The sequence below is a fragment of the Halictus rubicundus genome, chromosome 5, assembly GCF_050948215.1.
Source record: "Halictus rubicundus isolate RS-2024b chromosome 5, iyHalRubi1_principal, whole genome shotgun sequence".
Taxonomy (NCBI): domain Eukaryota; kingdom Metazoa; phylum Arthropoda; class Insecta; order Hymenoptera; family Halictidae; genus Halictus; species Halictus rubicundus.
In genome coordinates, this window is record NC_135153.1 from 1177876 (window position 1) to 1200312 (window position 22437).

At 42.5% G+C, this 22437-nt stretch overlaps 2 protein-coding genes across 6 annotated transcripts in view; one reads left to right on the forward strand and one right to left on the reverse strand.

The window, feature by feature from the left end:
- Gro (TLE family member transcriptional corepressor groucho) overlaps positions 1-22437 on the forward strand; it is a 170306-nt gene that overhangs the window by 66091 nt on the left and 81778 nt on the right. For all 5 annotated transcript variants that reach the window (XM_076787618.1, XM_076787622.1, XM_076787623.1 and 2 more), the window contains exon 5: positions 2597-2641. In XM_076787618.1, coding sequence (XP_076643733.1) covers positions 2597-2641 — 45 coding nt within the window. The remainder of the gene's footprint in view (positions 1-2596; positions 2642-22437) is intronic.
- The window catches only part of LOC143354002 (uncharacterized), a 156135-nt gene that overhangs the window by 24153 nt on the left and 109545 nt on the right, over positions 1-22437 (reverse strand). The window lies entirely within an intron of this gene.

Sequence of the window (22437 nt, forward strand, 5' to 3'; positions counted from 1 at the left end):
GCAAATCATAAACACCAAATAACAAATGTCAATAATAAGGTAAAAAGCAACCCTTACTATCTTTTTTATCGCGATTCCGACTAAGTGCAATTTTTCTAAAATTTTTATCGGACTTGGTCCGCCAAACTGACCCCCCTTCTAGCTTTACAGAAAATTTGAAGTGGTTTGGCATGTGAAAGTCGTTTCGGACCGAAAGTGTGCCTATAGCGTCGGGAATGTTAGCGCGAGTACGTTCGCCCGTTGCCATTCCGGCTTCCTTCGCCCGACGGACACTTTTACGACCGCGTTATAACACTGCTCTCGGAATCATCGTATCTGTAGGCAACGCGTTCTAGAACGTAGCGGTTGGTACCGCGAGCGAGTTCGGATACTAACCAATTTACGATCGGCGGACTGTGCCCACGAATTGTATGTAGTTAACCCAATTGGAAGCGTTGGTGGCACGGGGAGAGAGAGGGAGAGAGAGAGAGAGAGAGAGAGAGAGAGAGATCCTCCTCCGTCCCGGGCCGATCGTGCTTCTAAGCGGTCGTTTTCTCGCTTGCTCGCCCTCCTTATACTTTGAAATTAAACGTTCCCTATTAACATTCATCGATAGGCGAGAAGTTCGCGCGCGCGACAGAAAGAAAGGAACCGGTAGTTTTGTCTTGCGAACCCAGACGGCGGACGCGGCGGCTCGATACAAAAATATACAGAAATTTATTCCGTCGCCGATAGACGATCTTCACCTTCGTCTCGAGGGGGTGGGTCGGGGAAGCGACACGGAGAACTCGCGGTACTCGTAATTGTCGGGGCAAAGTCGAAGATAAACGTCCGCGGAGTCGATTGTGAAAAATTCTCGGGCGCGAACGTTCCGTCCAATTGAAATCTTTCCCCGGTCTGAAAGTTTCGTTTCAATGGGAATTTAATATTATTCTAGCACGGCCAAATTGGTGGGTTGATTATTCGCGGGACAGAGTTCTAATGATCCTTTCTTCCATGGATTGCTCTCGCAGCAGCGACCAGAAGAGTGAAAGGAAGCTCAGGACGAGAGGGCCGGGGGAGGGGGGGGGGGTTGAACAGCGGCGCAGCGGTTCTCGTTTCGTCAAGATTTACGGGGAAGCTTGTTGTATTTATTCGAAGTTTTCTACCGAGGGGGTTTCCTGTCTCTCGCACAAAACGAGGCGACGCCGTTGTGGTTCGAAACGCGGACAAAATTATTCTCGAAGATACCTCAGTTCAATTTAATAAAAATATCGCAATTTTTGTGGAATTTGGAATTCGAATTAATAATCAGATTTTGTCCAATTCGAAACCCCTAAAAGGTTTCTTTTATAAACAGTTCAGTGATTTCTCTGTATATGTCGCCAAGGTCTGGATGATAAACGTCGCGGAATTATCCCCACTACCGCGGGGTATACCCTATGAGGGGCCACGAATAATGACCACTAATATTGAATTCATTTGATGTTTCTTCTTTTTCACCTACTCACTTTTGCCGTAAATCTGCTGTTCTAAATAATCGAGCTATTAATTGTATGCAAAAATTAAATACTTTTTTTAATAAAAAATTTCTAAAATTCGCATCAATTTTAATAATTGATTCCAGGATCCTCCCTTGATAGGTGTTCCACAAGCATTTCTTTTTTAACAATCTGTGATAATCTGTGTTCTGTTTTACAGAAAAATATATTTTTATATAAAAATATATAAAATATATTAAATATATTTTCTTGTTAGTATTCTGGATGCAAAATTGAGTCAGGAATAAAATAGTGTAACTGGTAAAGTTTTCGGTTGGAAAAATAAATGTAAAAACACGTGCTCCTTGACATTTTTGGTACGCTTTAAATAAATTCAGAAATAACGATTTTTCGGAAAATTTTTTTGGAATTTTTGAATTTATTGGTTCAATTTTGCTCCTCGCTGTATGTCGTTCATTCGTAAGAAAAGTGACACAAATAAAAAATTTTTTAAATTATTCTCATTGGTTTGCTACCAATGTGCATGACAATTCACCCAGTATCTAGATAACAACAAATCATTTTACATTTCTAAGTTGGTTATATAAAAAAATTGGCGATTTTAGATAATTTTCAAATGGCTTTCCTGTAAAATCTCCTTTTTTCGACTTATGCCACTTTTCTTATAACTAGACTGCGAATCTTTATGCAACATAAAAAGTATACGCAAGTGGACGCAAGAGCGAAATAAAAATTTCTTTCTTCTTTTAATTATTTTATTAAGCTAAAACCAATACGTTGGTGCTCTTAAATCTTTTTAGTATGTCCACTGCTTTAAATTGTGCTTACCCATTTCTGTCATAAATATACATATAATCCGCAGTCTACTTGTAACTGAACGATATGCTCGCACGACTTAACAACATTATGCGTACACGTTGCGAAAGAAACATTTGGCCCGACCTAATACATCTTCACGAGTCAAACAATGCGCGTGCTCCGGGTCCTCGCGCGCGGATGCTCGAGAGTTAAGTCCTAACCTGTATACTAAGAGCCGTAAAACCAGTATAATATAGGTTATAATTCCAGTTAAGTGTGCACGTTACTGCACGTTCGTCTCCCGCTAAATCCTGCTCTACTCTTCTCGTTTGTTCCAGTACTACGAGATGTCTTACGGTATCACGGTGGAGATGCACAAGCAGGTAAGTAGTAGTCGATTCTCTTCAAACAATCCCTTCCCGGGAGCTTGATCAACCCTCGATCGCGCGTCTTTATCTCGTCGAGGGTTGCCAGAAACGTTGGGGGTCCACACCCCCATTTCGTGACGTGGGGTATTAAGCGTGGCGAGGAGGGGGGTGAGCGGTGGGACGGGAGGGCGTCGGGACGGTTTAAGAATTGCGACCTGATTTCTATCGCGTTTCCCAAACAGCAGCTAGAGGGGTGGTTTAAGGATCAAAAGATTCCTCGTTAATTAAGTTCGGAATATGTCAGCTGATCCGGCCGCCACGGGTCCACGGCCGCAAAAACGAAGGGGGTGACGACGGGCAGCGACGCGCATCTGCGTCCCGGGGAAATCGTGTAATTTTAGCTAATTAGAGGAAACACTGGGTCATCCCCCTCTGTCAGCAATTTTCTTAAAAGCGACCACGACCCCTCGCAACACCCGGGGGGAGACCGGCATCTCGAAAGTGCCGCAGGATCGAGATTGGTGGGGGGGGGGGTGATGAGGGGAGGGGGCCAGGGGAGTCCTAAACTCCCGAACAACCCTCTGTGACACGACGAGCTGATATTCATTAGCATTAGCGGCCGATCATTTCTCACCCTTGTACCCAGGGGTGTTGCTTAATGGGGTGCAAGCCCCGTGGAACAGAGTGGGGATACCGTCGTCGAATAGGCCGGTCCACCATTAAATCGCCGCGAAATTGCGTCCGGTGGCTCAAGTGGCAAACTAGTTAGCTTAGAATGCTTTATAGCGGCGTTGTTATTGCCGTGTACGATTTGCGCTTCGAATTGATACGTCGGCCTTACGGCGTAGTACCGCGTAATTGACTCATTAGCTAGACGGTTCGAGGTACTTTCGTTCACGGTTTGCGCAGGAGGATCGTTACGATTGGATTGGTCTTACCGGACCTGTCGATGGCCGGCTTCCCTATGAATTCATTGAAATCCGCGCAGCAACACTACCTACTCTTTAAGCGTTCTTCAACATGTGCGCGAAAGTAGTCGTTTGAATTCGTTCAATTAATGCGGTAGTAGACGTTGGAAGAATCCAATTCGCTGTTACCAGGATTGGGCACGTTTTGTTTGAAATAAGAAATAATCGTTTGAAATGATGAATTATTTTAAATACTTTGTTATTTCTATTTTACAAATAATGTAAATTTATTCTCATTCGGCGTTTACATAAAATAATATTTTTTTTTCATTATGTTTTATTTCGATTGCTTTGTACAAATAATGTTTTATTGCGTGTATATCGACATGTAAGAGAAATTTCGAGTAAATTGTATTTTTGAAAAAAGTTCCCGTGTACAAGTTTCTTAAACTGGGCCACTGTTGACAATTTAAAAGACACGTTTTATAGGCTCGTGTCAATTATATATATTCGCATAATTTCGTTGAAATTAGTGGACGAAAGTCGTGAAAAATTATGATTGTCATAACATTGAAACATTTGCAGCTGAAAGCAACGTTAACTGACTTTCATGAAATTTTTAGAATGTAATGACTGACATAAATGTACAAAACGTGTTTTTCAATTGTATTACAGGCGCAGACAATTATTTTTTAAAGGACAACCGTTTAGTCGAGTTTAAAGAAAATTATTTTCTTTTAAACGATGCCCATATTAATGCCAATATTAAAACTTTGCTAGCCGAATAACCTGATAAATTTAAATATTCTAAAAAATGAATATTGAAGATGTATTGTTCAACCTTCTTGCACTTTATGATCGGCATACTGAATTATTCTTGCAGAAATTTATTTTTAAATTGAGACCAATAATTCTAACGACGTTCGATGTGTTAATGAGAATCGTTGTAGTTTATCCTTGCAAGATAATCCGTTTGTCGATAACGAATTGTTTCCCCTAAAATTCGATTTCTGAAACAGTCCAAGTGGTTTGTATTAAAATAAGGCGGAATAAGTACTGTTTAGAAGTCTCTTTAGACGCGAGCCTTCGTCGTCGAGTTGTCTGGAATAAAATCCTGCAAATCTCCTTTGTGCTTACATCAACTTAAAGCTTATTTATTCGTGTCGTATCCGGACGAGGTCAATTATTTGAAGCACCAATTGACTATCTTGCGGAGGATAATCTGACGCTAGGTGTATTAATAAATATCTCGTTTCACCAATAAATGTTTAATATACCAGGGTGATTCAGTTAAGAATGCCACCTAAATTATAAACTATTTGGTACATAAAAAAATGGTTGAAACGAAAGTTCTATGGTTCCAAGAGTAGTAGTAGTGGGATCGGGCCTGGTCGGGCTTGGCCGGGATTCTCAAAGTTTATAAAGTTTGGGTACCTGAAATTATAGTCGGGCCGGGTCGGGTCGGGATTTCGAAAGTTTGCAATATCCCGGTACCCGGAAGGGGTGGAGTCGGCGAAGGGGTTGAGGATCGCAAAAATTTGTAATCACGCGAACCGGACTCTTTTCACTATTTTCCGATCCAAGTTTGTATTTTAAATTTTCGGGATCCCGATCGGACCCGAGACCCGACATGTCCGGGTGTACCCGCACACCCTGCTAGTTGTCACTGAATCTGTTCGTAGGATGTACAAAATTCAGAAAAATATGTCAAAAAGAAAAAAAAAAACCGTCAAGTAAACGTTCGCAAATCAATCCCGGCGGAAAAATACGCGGTTTTCCGTTCGAGTGACGTAAATGGCCGCAGCGGTATGATGACATATATACCGTCCAGGAAGTCGCAGCTTACACCGACGCGTCGGGGTTGATTTGCGGAACGAACTGGATATTTATTCGTCGACCGAACTATTTTGTCCATTTTCAATTACACATTTCGGACACTATTCTACCGGAGCCCCGACTGACTGTCTGTCAATCTCGTCGAAAGTGGCGTTGTCGTTAAAAATGTTTGCAACGCGATAAAAGTAGCGCGGGGCGTTTGAAAGCGGTTTTTCGGCATCGGGCTCGGTTCGAACGGCTCGAAACGATATATACCGTTTCTGTGACGAGGGAAATGAAAGTAAGCGGTTACCCGATACGCTCGTATAATTGCTAATGGACGCATAGGAGGGCAATAAAAGTAAGAGTAGGAAACGGAAAATCGCTGGTGGTCGCTGGGAAATCAATCCCCTTCGGGGCGTAGTTTCACGACAAATTGTGCGGAGGCGGTGTAACGCGATTCCGTCCAACCTTCTAACGCTAATTAGAGGAGAAATGAAAAGTTATTGGCAGAGAGCTCGCACGACGATTAATCTTCCGGCACTATGTTTTTCGTGGATCATTTACCAGTAGGCGTATCGATTTAATAATCCACATTCGTCGCGCGCTAGCCGAGACGAATTATCGTAGAATTTATTCACCGCAATTACTTAATCGTTATCGATACTTCGATTCGAAGGTCCCCGGAATTTCAACCCTTAACGGACCAATGCTGCCATATACAGTGACGAGCAAAAGTGTAAACACACTTCGCTAGTTTTACATAAAACGTGATAATACAACCTATTTTTCAATTCAATGATAAAGCTTAAGTAATAATAATTATATGGTGAATGTGATAAACAAAACATAACAGTTTATGTTAGATAATAATATAATAATGATACATAGATAATAATATTAACAATATATATAATATTTTACAAAAATAAGGATTTCAGGCAATGTTTACAGTTTTGTACGTTTCATCAGAAATGGTTAAGATAGCACACAAATGCTAGGGAAATGAAATTGTCAACAAACACTGATAGCCAACTGTAGTAAGACACATTTAGACTGGTGTTTACACAGTATTTTTCCTATTTGAAAGTTAGTTGACACGTGTAAGTCAAGATGAAACTGCTTAGTGCAGATAAAAGAAACAGTATCATTTCATTGTGCGATAAAGGTTTTTCACTACGGCAAATTGCAGTAAAATGTGGTGTAAGCCATACGATAGTTGGAAGAATAAAGATAACCTATGATAGTGTCTTAACTTCTTCAAGAAACCGCAACTTGTTTCTGACAGAGCTGCGCGTGAAATTGCACATCGCCTTCGGTCTGAAAGTCATAAAACTCCAAAAATTGCGGCTTAAGGCGTTGGAGTAAATGCAAGTGAATGGGCCATTCGCCGCTCCTTAAAGAGAATCGGGTTAAAAGCGAAAGAAAAGAAACGCAAACCAGCTCTTTCAGACAAAAATATTAAACTACGAAAAAAATTTGCTCATACATACAAAGAGTGGACAACAGAGGATTGGAAAAGAGTTATATGGTCTGACGAAACAAAAATTAATAGATTTGAATCTGATGGAAGGTCTTGGTATTGGAATTCATTCGAAAATAGTAATCGAGCAAGTAGCATAAAACAAACTATGAAGTTCGGGGGTGGCTCAATTACGAGTTGGGATTGTATTACTCATGAGCGTGTTGGTCCCTTAGTTCGGATAGAGGGTATCATGTGCAAAGAGCATTATTTAAATATTTTGCAAAATAAGTTACCTTCTATTGTTAATTTTATTGAATTTGCCGAAGATAAGGTAGTATTACAACAAGACGGAGACCCTAAGCATACTGCAGAGATAGTAAAAACCTGGCTAGGAAATCAAAAGTTTTCTGTTATAAAGTGGCCAGCACAAAGTCCAGATATAAACCCAATCAAGAATTTGTGGTCAATTGTGAAAAGAAGGCTAGCAAAATATGACAATCTACATTCAGGTGTTCATGAATGTGGAAAAAGACAGAACAAGAATGGCACAACATTGAGCGCAGGCTAGAACAAAGCAGTACAAAAAAGTAAAGGAAAATGGAGAAAACGTTAATTTAAAGCTTTATTTCGACGAACACAATTAAAGTGCGAAACTGTAAAAATTGTTTTCTATCCCTATTTTCGATAAATATTCCGTATATAGTTAATATTAACGAAAATAAACTGCCCTGTTTTATTTATCCTATTCACTTTGTAATTATTAGTACCTAATCTTTAGCATTCAATTGAAAAATAGGTTGTATCATCACGTTTTATGTAAAACTAGCGAAGTGTGTTTACACTTTTGCTCGTCACTGTAAGCGGCATGGCACTTTTACTTACTGAGTCCAATGCTGCGTATATGGCGGCAAAAATCAAATTTAAATCATCTTGTTATCTTATTACTCTGAACATACAGTATGTCCCACGAGCTCTGTCCACTTGAATATCTTGGTTCTTTCAAGCAATACGAGAAAATGTTACTTACAGAAGTTGTAGGGTTTAACAAACTACATAATTTGGTATAAATGATATTTTTTCAAGTGGAGGCGTAGAAAAGATATAGAGGTCACTTTTGTTTTTTTAAATGCAATGTCCAATTTTTCATGCTCGATTTCGATAGATTGGAGTATTCTGAGTATAAAAGTACTAAAGTGTATTTGTCCTAAAACTTACCGTTGCTGAGATATTTGACTGTTTTCATTCTGTTACTTTCATTATGGAACGTATTCAAGGATATGGTCACTACGTCAAATATAAACATTGGTAGGCTTTCGACGTCTCTCAGTGTCAGTCAGTTTCTCAGTTAGTGAACATAAGATAATCAATATGAAATTTTCATTCGAAGAACAATTAGAGATGCTTCTGATTTATCTAGAAAGTAAGAGAAACGCAATTGTGGCTTGAAATTTGTAGGGTGAAAGATATTCAAACCGCATATGCCCTTCACACAAGACTTTTGAAAGATTGTGTAAAAAATAAAAAAAAAACTGGAAGTCTCGCTGTTCGTAAGATGAATCGTGAAAAGCCTGTATGTAGTGATGAAGATAATCAAATTAATGTTGTTGCAATGGTACATCATAATTCTCATATCAGTGTACGTCAGATTTAGCGCTAATCTGAAGTCAGCAAAAGTAGTGCATCACGAATTCTCACTCGTCACAAATATCATCCGTACCACATTAGCCTTCATCAGAAATTACATCGCATGGATTATGTAAATCGTGTTAGATTTTGTGAATGGGCTCAAGAGCCAATGGGTGTGTTACTCTACATAATACGTATTATTGGTCAATACGAAATCCTCACTGGTCGCGAGAAATTGATGATCAAAGACGCTGGTCCATTAATGTGTGCTGTGGAATCATAGGGCAACAAATAATTAGGCGTGATTTCATTGACGGCACTTTTACTGGCCAAAAATGTGATGCGTTCTTAAGAAATACATTGCCTTTATTAGAAAACGTGCCATTAAGCGTTCGTCAAACAAATTGGTATCAGCACGATGGATGTCCAACTCAATACGCTCGGGTGAAAAGTACACTTAGTGAAATATTCCGAAATCGATGGATAGGACGCGGTGACACTATTTGCTGGCCAACACGAAGTCCAGATTTAACACCCCTAGATTTTTCTTGTGGGGAACATTGACAAATATTGTGTATCGAGATGCACCAACAACTCCGGAAGATATAAAGCAACGAATTATCGCGGCGTGTGCTACAATAGATGCTCCAACAATAAGACGTGTAAGAGACGCAACAGTTCAAAGACTACGACGTTGCATCGCTGCAGATGGTCGACATTTCGAACATTCTTCATGACAACAGTCAAATATCTCAGCAACGGTAAGTTTTAGGACAAATACACTTTAGTACTTTTATACTCGGAATACGTCAATCTATCGAAATCGAGCATAAAAAGTTGGACATTCCATTTATAAAAACAAAGGTGACCTCTATATCTTCTCTACGCCTCCACTTGCAAGAATATCATTTATACCATATTATGTAGTTTTTTAAACCCTGCAACTTCTGTAAGTAATATTTTCTCGTATTGTTTGAAATAACCAAGATATTCAAGTGGACAGAGCTCGACACTCGATATAAAAATGTTGAGTCCACAGTTTCTCTTCGTATGAAAAATAGCTTGAACCTGGTGGGAAGTAAACTTGAAATACTTCCGGACCGTTAAGGGTTAATACGCAGTTCTACCTTTTAAAAACTTTTGGGGATCAAGATCTTTTTGACCCTCGGGGACGCCGCCCGACTAATAAGTATTTCAAGGGTTCGACATATAAGTTATTGAAGGTTTATCGTAACAGATGATCTGCGATCTAAAAAGTTGAGGGGACCGGAAGGTTCCGCTGCCAGCCACTCGATCATATTGCTCGGTGTAACTGCGGCGCAAAGTGTTTGCGGGTTCGGTTACAACCCCATTTCCATTATCAGTTTCCCTTATTTATGGGCTACTTACTATATATCTCGCCCCTCGGCAAATGAGAACGCGGCGAATAAAGGTACAAAAGAAAGACACCAGGGAAAACGAAATTGATTGCGTCTCCGCCGGTCCCGCCGCGAATTTCAAATTTCGCCCCTTCGCCGCCGGTTCACTGTTTTCCCGTTTCGCCACGAAGGAGGAAATACAGCCGAGAAGAACCGCGTCGGTCGGAAGATGGTCCACCGGGGGTGGAGGGGAGGGTGGTGCGGAGAGAAAGTAGGGGTTGGAAAAAGAATAAATCATCTCCCCGTTTGGTTGTCCCGGCACTTAGCCGGCTTTCGAATCGCGGTCTTTGCTCCTCGCTCCTTTTCAATTTGAGCACCGAATGAAAACAATCTTCCCCTACGAGGTTAGACCATCTCTGCGACCATCTCTTTTCCACCGGCGCACCCTCCCCAACCCCTGTCACGGTTGGCCTCTCGTTCCACCGGTCGTCCCTCCCCCTTCGTTTTACCCTTTTTAGCCGGCACCGTTGGCGAGTCTCTGTGATTTCATCCGTTCTCGTTCTCTCACTCTCTTACCCATTAGTCCTCTGTCGCTGCCTCCACTTTTCTCTTCCACCCTCTTCCACTCGCTCTCTTCCTCTCTCTTTCTCTCTCTCTCTCTCTCTCTCTCTCTCTCTCTCTCTCTCTCTCTCTCTTCCTCTCTCGCCCCCTCCCACGCTCTCTATCGCTCGCCACGCCATGCGCCACCCCGAGTCGACATTTGCCTCCCACTCCACCGTTAAAGCCCGCAGCCACCACTTTACCACTCGCTACTCGACTAACTCGAATTTGTTGGCAATGTCCCAGTTCTTATACCGGTCTTTCTCTTCTTTCGCCCCCGACCTACCCCTCCGAGAGCTCGTGCGTCGTCGTCGCCATCGTCGACGTCGACGACGACGTCCCCAACCCCCCGGGCGTTCTTCAAATAATTGTACCACGAGGACTACACACGCGACCGCCGCGCCGCGACGCGCCAGCTCGAATGCGGTCACGTGTGCGCGGACGCTTTGTGAAAACGATTTGATATCGGGCCTCTCCGAGTCGCTTTATGGAGATAGTTGGCCCGCTTTGATGGGAACGGCGTGTTCCGTCTGGAGGACCAGGGAAATCTTATTGCTCGCGCGCGCGCGCGCGCTGCCATTATTACGACCATGGAAATGGGAAACTGTGATTCCTACGGAAACAAACTTTTCACTCTGCCCTGTTGACGTCGCGGATTTTACACTTATGGCTCGCATGTTCGCGCGTTGATGGACACACCGGCTATACGCAGCTCAAAATCTCTATAAAGCCACTGTGTTTTCTTTTTTTTTTTTTTGATGAAATATTTATTTCCGAAATAAGGATTATTTTGTAACTGATCCCCTTTTGAAAATCATATGACACAAAATAAACTGCGCAATTTCCATAATGCCACGTCGTTTTTTAATAAATAAACTGAAAAATTAACAAAGTTTCTTATCTCTAATTAGTAGGCACAATTACCATTTCTTCATTTTCGCCAATTAAGCATGTAAAGATGTAAAAGGAATATATCAGAGAGAATATATCAGACCTTTACATAAAAAATTAATCTCTCTTATTTCTGGTTTTCATGAATCACACTTTTTCCATCGTATTCGTCTTGTTTTTCCGACTAAAATGACTCCAAACACGATACAGTTACGATCATAATTACTCGTGTAACTAGCGAAGCTGAGGATTCGTGTACCTCTACCGTAAATGTCAATTCTTGTTACAGGAGTCATTACGTTCGTAATTATGTCGTGTTTAGAGTAATTTTAATCAGAAAAATGTTACGAAATGTGTCGGTGTAAGTTTCATGGAGAAATAATAAAAAAAGCAAAAAAGTGTTGTTACCTAACTCGCGTCGTGTTACATTTCTCGGTCAAGCTTCGACGGCCCCTTAAGAGGTGTACCCCGCAGTAGTGGGGATACTTTCTTGACACTTATCGTGTAGGAGGTTGTCACACTTATCGTGTAAGCGGTCGTCACACTAATCGCGACGCTATAATCAACATATCGTCGACATAAATAATCACGTATAATGCTTGATATCCATTTTTACTATGATATACGCATGGATCGGTAACTGTAGGCGGCCAATGTTCTGTAACGACGTGTATCGCCGCGTCGGAGGAGCGGAACTTTTAACTTTACCGAGCCCCACCTGCGAGCCAGTGCTAACGCTGCCTGGTCGTGTCATAGTAATAAAAGTTTTTACTTTTCCGACAAACGTAAACTCGTTCCTTCGTCCCGCGTTACGCGTAAGGGATTTTTTATTGAGACGCCTTTATCGTTCGGTCACGCCGGAATCTGAAGCTGTAACTTCGAATTACCGGCGCTATCGTTTCTGTGCACAGTGGGACCTTTGAATTGCGAGACGGCGTAGTGAAACTAACGAAATAGAACACAAATTACACATGTTATATTCTCAAAGTGGTTGCTAGCTAAGCTGATGATCATTAAGAGCTACCTAACAATAGGTAGACATTTCTTTCGTGCTTCAACTATTTTAATAAGCTGAAATTAATATATTCCCATATTCTTTCACAGTTCTATTGTTTTCCATTTCAGCTACTGCTTTTTGTCCCAAAGAAATCGGTTTGAATCAGAAGTAGAATTGGCAGATCATGCACGGACGTGTTAATAGATTTCTATTACTCAGTTTCTGGCGAGTTAATTAAATGAACAGCTGCCGCATTAGGAACAATAAGAGGATTAACGTGTCCACAAGAAGTATAGTAGAACCCTGATTATCCATACTAATGAGTGGAACACGGCGTTCGAATAATAGAACAATTAGTCAATTTCAATGTTAAACTTTTTCTGAATTTTACAATAAATCGTGTCGAATAGTAGATTGTTCGAAGATGTCACCGTCAGGACAAAGTTGATGGGTTTAGAATGAGGCATATTGTGGTCTGTGATTTTTCTTTTCAAGGTCGTCTCCACCCCGATTTTCAAGGTCATCGACATTTTCTTGGAGATTAACATGTGTGTTTTATAATGTAATGTTGTAGTGGACATCGAGGCGAATTCAACGGTATATGACACTAAGACCTTGAAACGACCTTGAATGGAAATAGTCGAAAAGAGTAAAAAAGATTTGGAAACTGAACATTTTTTCTTCTAAAATCTTGATTCAAAACTTCATAAGTATATGCCGGCCATTGTTGGTGATAGGAATGGTTCCGCCGTCCAAGAGTTGATTCCGTTGAATTGTTCAACCCCATTCCAGCGCGAGCGTTCCAGGATGCAGCAGCCATCACCGCTCGACGGTTTCCGCGTGCAATAAGATTTTTTCTCAAGATTTTTATTTCTGTCGGGCCAATAAAAAACGAGAATGGATTGTAAAAAGGGCCGTCGACCGCGGCCAAGGAAAATATGAAAGGACGCGGCAGGATAAACGAACGCAACGGCGGGGAAGGGTCGAAAAAAGAATGGCGGTACGACGCGCGCGACTGTCACGCAACGCTCTTGCTGCATCCATCCGACGCGATGCGACGCGACGCGACGAGTCGTACGATGGTTCCAGCAGACCTATCCGATAACGCTTATCGCTTAATTGAAAGGCTCGTCCGCGGAATCGGCTGCCTGCTCGTTGTCCTGCTCAATTAAGCCACGATGTATGGCAATACGCCGCGCGAATCCGTCACGCCCGCGCACTTTCTCTGAAATCGCGAAACACTGTGCACCAGGACCTTCGGGGTCACGCGTGTTCGTTGCCGTTATCGCGGACCCTCACCGATATCGGATGTCATATTTTTTTGATATGCCGCCGTCGCGGAGTGGGCCACTTTCATGAAATTGCTGGAATTAATGCGAAAATTGTCCATGAGATTGATGGAATTATTAGGGGTACCCATAAGTAATCAATTATTTGGAAAGAATTTGTTTTGCCTTTAGTTCTATACCGATCGTTGAAGAGGAAACACATATTCTTTTACAGTTTTCGGTAAAACAGCCTGTGTTCAAAATATTCTAAAAAGTATAATTTTTTTTTTACAACCCTGTAATAAAATGGCGACGTCCGTAGCTTCCGAGGATCATATTCGTCATTGCATACTTTTTCATTTTCATGCGGGATTTAATGCAACGGTAACAACAAAGAAAATTTGAAAAGTTGGTTCAGAAGCTTTGCTGCTGGTGATTATGATCTCTCTGACAGGCCTCCAAGTGGACGATCAGTTGAATTTGATAATGCCACCCTAAAATCTCTAGGGGAAGCTGATCCAAAATTAAGTATACAAGAATTATCTGGAAGCCTTGGGTCTACATGGTCAACTATACAGAGGCACCTACACGAAATGGGAAAGGCATATAGGCAAGTAATATTGGTACCGCATCAACCGCGTCGATCAATTTCAAGATGTAAAGAGGCACCTTGAGTCATATTTTGCTTCACGAACCCTGGATTTCTATAAGAGGGGTGATTATATAATAAATTAAGAAATAAAAACTTGAATTTACTACAAAGTTTGTTTTACATTTCAAAATAATTGATTACTTATAGGCCCCCCTAATAATTCGAAAATTGTTCATGAAATTAGTTGAAAGTAGGTTTATTTGTAAGCTTATACTCGGTTGAGATACACTGGATAGGGTACTTCTCGAGTCAATGTCTCAGTCAGCGTATTGACAGTACGTGACTTTTAACTGTTTATATATTTAATGTTTTCTACACCTAATATTTTACATATAGCATTGGAACCATGCAAAAGTGCATTAAAATCGAAGACGATTACCTAAGGGTCCTCCCTTGTAAGTGGCAGGGAGTGAAGTTTCGGACTTGACATTTACGGTAGAGGTACGGGAATTCTTAACTTCGTTTGTTACACGAGTAATTATGATCGTAACCGTATCGTGTTTGGTGTCATTTTAATTAGAAAAACGAGACGAACGTGATGGTAAAAGTTTCACAATAAAAAAAAATACAAAATTAGAAAACTGTCAATCTTTTGCTTCGCTTGAATTAGTGTGAGTCACACCGATACTCGAATCCTCGCTGGCTCGGTCGTCGAGCGTGTTTACCGCGTGACTGGTTCCGAGGGGGATCGCCCCAATGGTGGGGATAAAATTTGGACAGTTACGGTGGAGACCTTTGCGACAGTTACGGAGATAATACTGTAGTGTATACCCGAGGTCGAAATAGTTCTCGACCACCCACTCCAACCACCCGAGAATGATCAGCCAGAGCGGTTGGTGTGGGGTTCACAACTATTTTGACCGTCGGTACACATACCGTTGGTTTCTGTTTCCAAATTTCTGTCGATGGACACCGGCAATAATTGAGGATCGACGGCACATTGTCTCGCACTTGGACAGTTGTCCCGAATGCTGTGAATTCGAGGAGGATAATGATTAATACAGATTTTCTCGGATAGGCGAATGTCTCAACGAACATGGCAAACATTGGTTCAGTTGTTATCTGAAAACTAGAAGCACGAAATCGGAAATCTTCGTTCTCTGATCTTAAGTGATCATTTATCCATCAAATATCGGGTAAAATCGGAGTGAACCTTGCTGTAGGGGGAAAAACGGCATTTTATATAAACTTTGCACTGTATTTTCAATACCTTAAATATTCTCAAATCTTAAAATAATAACAATAACGATTTTGCCCGATGTTTACTCTCAGAGCAAGATCTGCCATCTACACAAGGGCAAGGTTTGGCATGGATCTGGCATGAATTTGCGACTGAAACTTTGTACTCGAATGTCGAGCCTAATGCGGAAACAGATGGGTGGGAATTTGTGGACACGTTTTGGTGGTAAATTCACAGAAAATCAAGAGCAAATTTCTTACCTGGGCACTTCCGAAAAGGAAAAAAAAGAGATAGCTCAAGTACTGAATGTTATAGCCATGACAGTTTCGAGACATGTGTGCTTGCTTGGTTTTAAAAACGATTTAAAATCGTGGCGAATTTATGTTACGACCTAATATTAGGAGGACTCATAAGTAATCAATTATTTCGAAATGTAAAACAAACTTTGTAGTAAATTCAAGTTTTTATTTCTTAATTTATTATATAATCTCCATCATTATCAAAGACAGTTTGCCATCTTTCCTGCACATTTTCAATCTCCCTCTTATAGAAATCCAGGGTTCGTGAAGCAAAATATGACTCAAGGTGCCTCCTTACATCTTCTACAGAAGTTAATGTTTTATTTCTTAAATAATGCTCCAGAGATCTGAAAAGATGATAGTCAGAGGGAGCAATATCCGGTGAGTACGAGGGGTGCGGTAAAACTTCCTATTGCAATTCTTTGATTTTTTCCTGAGTGAGGTTCGCTGAATGGGGCCGGGCATTGTCAATTTGCAGTATTACACCTTTTCTGTGGACTAAAGATGCTCTCTTTTTCGATAGTTCTGAATACAACCGTTGTAATCGCTGACAGTACAACTCAGCAGTAACTGTTTCTCCAGGTGTCAAAAACTCCAAGTGAATTATGCCACGACAGTCCCACCAAATGCACAGTAACACCTTTCTAAGTGATAAGCTAGGTTTAGGGGTTGATGTTGCGGTTTGATTTGCAGAAAGCCATTGCTTGGAACGCTTTATGTTATCATAAAGAATCCATTTTTCATCTCCGGTAAAGATTCTGCTAAGAAGTGGATCTCTACGACATCTGGATAGCAATGAAGTGTAAATTGATCGACGAATATTCTCGTTGGTCTCAGATAATTGATGAAGTACCCATATTCCTTGCCTATATGCCTTTCCCATTTCGTGTAGGTGCCTTTGTATAGTTGACCATGTGGACCCAAGGCTTCTCGATAATTCTTGTATTCTTGATTTTGGATCAGCTTCCACTAGAGATTTTAGGGTGTCATTAGCAAATTCAACTGGTCGTCCACTTCGAGGCCTGTCGGAGAGATCATAATCACCAGCAGCAAAGCTTCTGAATCAACGTTGACACTTGTTGACCTTCAATACGTCTCCGTAAACATCGCAAATTTTCTTTGTTGTTCTAAAAGGGTTCTAAAAAAAAATCATACTTTTTAGAATATTTTGAACACAGGCTACTTTACCGAAAACTGTAAAAGAATACGTGTTACCTCTTCAACGATCGGTACAGAACTAAAGGCAAAACAAATTCTTTGCAAATAGTTGATTACTTATGAATGAAACTGAAATTGATTTCATGAATGAAACTTTGAGATCCTGCAGGGCAAACACACAACTTTTGCCCGCTGCTGTATCTCTGAAAGCAGCGAGCGCGCCGCGCGGTTGGGAGGGGGGAGGGGGGTGCGTTGAGCGGCTCTCCCCTGTGCTAATAGAAGGCGCGAAGGAAAGCGAAATTAACATACCAGCGGCGATCGGCAGTAATAAGATCCATTAAGAGGCGATTGGCGACCGCACGAAAACAGCCTCGGCGATCTACGATTTCCCCCGCGAAACGAAAGCCGGCCCCCTCCTGGGGAAGAATATTTCTATCGCCGTCGGCGTTCGTCGATACAAGAGTAACTACCATTTCCCATCGCGGGTGCGCCCGGCGCCCGATAAAAAATGTGCAGGCTGACCAATTGCATATAACTCACCCTGCCTTTCCAGTTCTTCCTGCCTCCGCGTATATATGCGTCTATCTATCTGCGCGTGTTCTCTCTTTCCCTTTTTTCTTTCTCTTTCTTGCTCCCAGTTCTACCTCTCCCTCCATCCGTATTCCCTCCCTCTGGTCCCCTTCGCCTCGGCCTCCCCCCTCGGACCACCCCCCGTTCTCACGTTCTCTCTCCCTTTCGGTAGTCGAAGGGGGGCACAGGAAACGCGGGGGGAGGGGTGGGGAGGGTCGCTTTTCCAGTACTCTACCGTCCATATATACACATATTCCGTGATGCGCGCGCGTACACAGCCTCGCCGCGTGCACACGCACACACAGTCGGACAGCGCGCGTTGCGTGCTGACACGTATGGGGGCGGTCGCACACACTCGCCCGCGGACGCGTTCCAGGGGTCGTGTATTCGAGTTCTTTTATTTGGCCCTGAGGGGGTAGTAGAGGGTTGAGTTGAGCGAGCGAAACGAGGGTGCGGTGGGCTGGGGGCGATGACATCGATTTTTTACCCGTTGCTAATCTCAATGTTACCTCCTCCTCCTCCTCCTCCTCCTCCTCCTCCTCCTACTACTACTACTACTACTACTACTACTCTCTCTCTGCCTCCTCTTCCTCCTGCCGTTCGGCCACCTACCCCTTTTTTCACCCTCCCCCTCCCCCTCGCTTGCTCTTCCTCGCTCTCTCGTTTTCTCGTCCTCCGTGTCCGACCCCCTTCGTCGTCCGTGTCCCCTTTCCCCGGACTCCTATCTCCGCCACCCCTCTGTGCTCCATCTACTCCTCATCCTCCGGCAACCTCCACCCTCGGACCATCCGTTCTGCGGGAAAATGTGCATGTGCATCGGGCACATTCGAGAAGGAATAACCATTTTTTCGTACCGGACAACACTTGCGCCGCGTCACCTCGTCTCGCCTCGCCGCGCCTCGCCTAGCCGCGCAAATTCTCCTCGTCCTCCCCCTTTTCGTCGTCCTTCTCCACCTCCAGCTCATACCGCTCTGCGCCTCCTGCACCACCGCCTCCACCTACACGGTCTGTCCCTCTTTCTCGCGCAGCCGAACTCTCGGCGGCGACCGGTCCCGCGCTCCTCTGTTGCGTTCTCTTTGTCGCGTTTTTTTTTCCCGCCCCCGTCGAAACGTGTTTTTTTTTGTCCCACCCTTCTACTCCACCACCTCCCGACTCGGACCGGGCGAAATCGAACTGACGTGGACGCGGCAGTTTTCCATCTTTCCGCCCACCCGTTCCTCCCCGCGCCCTCCCCCGCGGGAATAATGACATTTTTTTCGGTTTGAAGCCTCGGTTGCACGCCCGGGCGACGACCGAGCCGCCTCGATCGGCAAAACCGAGGACCGCCGGAGCCGACAGACACGCGGAAAAGTAGATGTTCAAGGATCCAGAATGATCGTTCGCATCGCGAACCCGGGACTCCCATTGTACTCGTACCAATACGCCTCGCGCGGGTCTCGATTTATACCCGGCGACTTATTAACGCTTTCACTTGTTTCAACGCACGCCCAGCTATATTTGCCTCGAACGCTCCGTGAAATCCGAGTAATTTGTTGAATCCTCGTGATTTTTGCAACTGTAGATCAATTTAAATTGGTTACTGTTTCATATTCCGTTTACTGAAACAATCGACCTGAATCTCAAAGAAAGAATTGATCTGACAGTGTTTTAGAGATACTCGGCACCGTCACAGGCCCAGTAACCATAATATTATCATCATACTGCGAATTTTCATGGAAAATACAAACTGTTACAGATTTTAAAAATCGGGAGGCAAATAAGATTGTCATTCTTTCTTTAACAATTTCATGAAAATAATAAATTGATATTTTTTTCAATCCTTTTACAATTTTATATTTCACCCACTCGTTTAGTGTCAAATCTGCAATTATAGCTAATACAGTCTTTACTCGATATATGTCCCAAATATCTAGCTAACCCGTGTTTATATCTACTTATGTTTACACACGGCGACCGAGGCCACTCGAGCTTCGCTATCCTTTTCTATGTTCTTCTATTATCTAGTATCTTCTAGCCGATATATGTCACTGGATAGACCCGTGTTGTGGACACATATCGAGTAGACACTGTATTGTCATATAACTTGACTGCGGATTTTCATATATTCGCACCTTAGGAAATCCTCGCGAAGTGTGAAATTGAGGATTTTATAAAATTTTGATCTTTTCTAATATTTCGATATTACTGATGCGCCAGTGGCGATTCAGTGCACAATACGTGCTAACGACATTAAAAGTTTTTTAATATTCATTATTATGGATTAGTTTTGGTGCGGTACCGATTAAACGATAATTAATCCAATAAGTTTCGCGTGGAACTGGTTGGAGAGCCACGGATTAATCGAGTCGCAGCCCGATTTTTCTCAATGCCGATTCAAAGACCGAAAACGCTAACGGACCGCAAACACCCGACACGCAAACGCGTCCAGCCACAGTTAACAAACAATAGACACGTCCTCTATCGCACAATCGCGATAGATTGGTTTGAATAATTAACTGGAACGAATACGGTCAAATATGTACGATGATCAATATTACAGGAATCGGCACGCGATTGGAGTGTCGATCGCAAAGCGCTAATACAACGGCCTAATTGCATTGACGCTTACTAACAACGTTATCCGCGCACAAATTAATACTCTATTTGCACGCCGGTGCTTCATCCGCAATACATTATCTGTCTTTTATAGCGCGCTCGCCGATTAACGAGTTCCAGCGCCGATTCCGAGGCTGTCAGGCCACCGAAAGTGGCGTCCGAACTGCGGGATCAAACACCTCGAATGTCTGATTACTCTCAGACAGAATTGTGCCATAAGTTACTAGTAATATCTTTGTGCAAAAGAATAACTTTCTATCTAAAGTACAACAAACAGAGACATTTATTTTCCGAATTCTTTCTTTGATAATAGAAATATATAGTTAATCATAGAAATAATCAAGACCCATGAATTACCCTTTCAAAAATCAAAATTCTTTCTTTTTGGTTTTTCGTCGATGAAACGTTTAGCATCGAGTTTGTCTCGTTTTTCTAATTAAAACGACTCCAAACACGATATAGCTACGATCATAATCACTTGTGTAACTAGCGAAGTTACGAAGTCGAGTACTTCTACTGTAAATGTCAATTCGTGTCACACAAGTAATTATGATCGTAATTATATCGTGTTTGGTGTCATTTTAACCAGAAAAACGAGACGATCCCGGTGCTAAAAGTTTCATCGACGAAAAACCAAAAAGAAAAAATTTTGATTTTTCAAAACGGTGAGCTGGCACTTCCTTTTTTTCATAGCTGCGTTCCTTCTCTACGTTCGGCACACTACAAACAGTGTAGTACCTCTTCTAGAACTGTCGCACAGTTACGGAGAGAACAGGGTGTTTCATAAAAACGGCTCGCTGTGTGACGCTAGGGGAACTCCCCCGGTATGAAAATCTGTTTTTCTCGTTTCTTATCTTCGCCGGAGAGACGCAGACTGTCGCAAGACGTCGAATGCTGGCCGCAAGTTCAAGTGCTCTGCCAATGTCCGCTCGCAAGATTGTTAGCGCGTCATTCTATTGGGGTCGACTGCACTGTCGATTTCTTTTTCTCGTACAATGGCAGTCGTTGTGGGAAAGTCACATGGCTGTGCGTGTAATCGATTCGATCGCGTCGTATTAATGACTAAACGCGCTCGTTCCGAACCATGGGCGAGCTCACGTGCCCATTTGCCGGTCGTCACGTGCAGTACAATCACCGCAACGTAACCCCGAATTTCATGACGTTTTTACGGTGTCCCCGCGAATTGTTCGCGCTCGGTTTACAATTGCAAGGGCCACCCCTCGCTATTTTTTTTTTCAATCAATTCGACCGTGTTAACCGGCCACGCATTTAAATACGATATGGAACCTTTTTACGCCCCATTGAAACCGACACCCCACACGGACTCCATAATGCGCGCCGCGACTCACAGTGAAGTGCTATCGCGAAGCATCTCGATGATAAGCAGAGATTTTATCAAATGGGCGATCTAGCCGAGAAAAAGTCATGTCAGGAAATAGATGTACAGGGTGTTCACGCGCCAGCTTTTTTTTTGCAAATAGTAAATATTTGAAAAAATGAAAGAGAAAAAAATTTTTTGCAAGCAATGTCTGTATTTTTTTTTACAGATGAAGGTGACCTTTAACTTTTTAAACGAAATACTATGTATCTATTTACATCATATGAAAGCGTGTGCCAAAACGAATTCATTCGTATACGACATTAATGGCCTTCGAGGTCACACACGGTCAGAAATGGGAGAAATACTTTCAACACCTCGTGCCGATGTGTTTACAAGTATACTTTATTGATGAGGCTACAGTAAATGTTCAATATGATTTCTTTGTGCATGAATGCACATTTCGGCTCTCCTAATTATTTACAGTTTTGGTAGCTTCTCTTAGTGTTGTCCGAGATACAGGTGCACATGCTTGCGTTATTTTGCTTTCCAAGTCGTTCGCATTTCTGGGCGGTATATCGTAAACGATATCGGTACGAAATATTCAAAATATTACTTTTATTTGTGACCTTGTGCGACCTTGAGGTCCTTTTAGGACCCTGTATGTCGTATACGAATGAACTCGTTTTGGCACACGCTTTCATATGATATAAAAAAATGCATAGCATTCCATTGAAGGAATTGAAGGTCACCTTCATTTGTACAAAAGAGTAAGGCAGATGACAAGAAATTACGTTTTTACGATTTCGACTCGCTGTGCGCCGAAAGCTGTGTGCTTAGGGTCGATTCTCGTGCGTATTTTGAATAGTTTTGTTCCGCAATTAGACGAGAAAAAAAAGAAGCTAGTCCGAGAAGCCTATCACTGGGTTTCTTACGGACCCAAGCTCGTTCCAGTTGCGGTCTCGCGAGCTTTGGTTTGGCCTGAATCTGTGCGGCGCGGCGTGCTTATTGATCCTTAAATTTCTCGGAGCTCTCGCTGGCGGCATTTCGAAATTTCCGTTTGGGATTCCTCTGTTAATCGGTCGCGTCGGTTCCTCTTCCTCGTCCACGT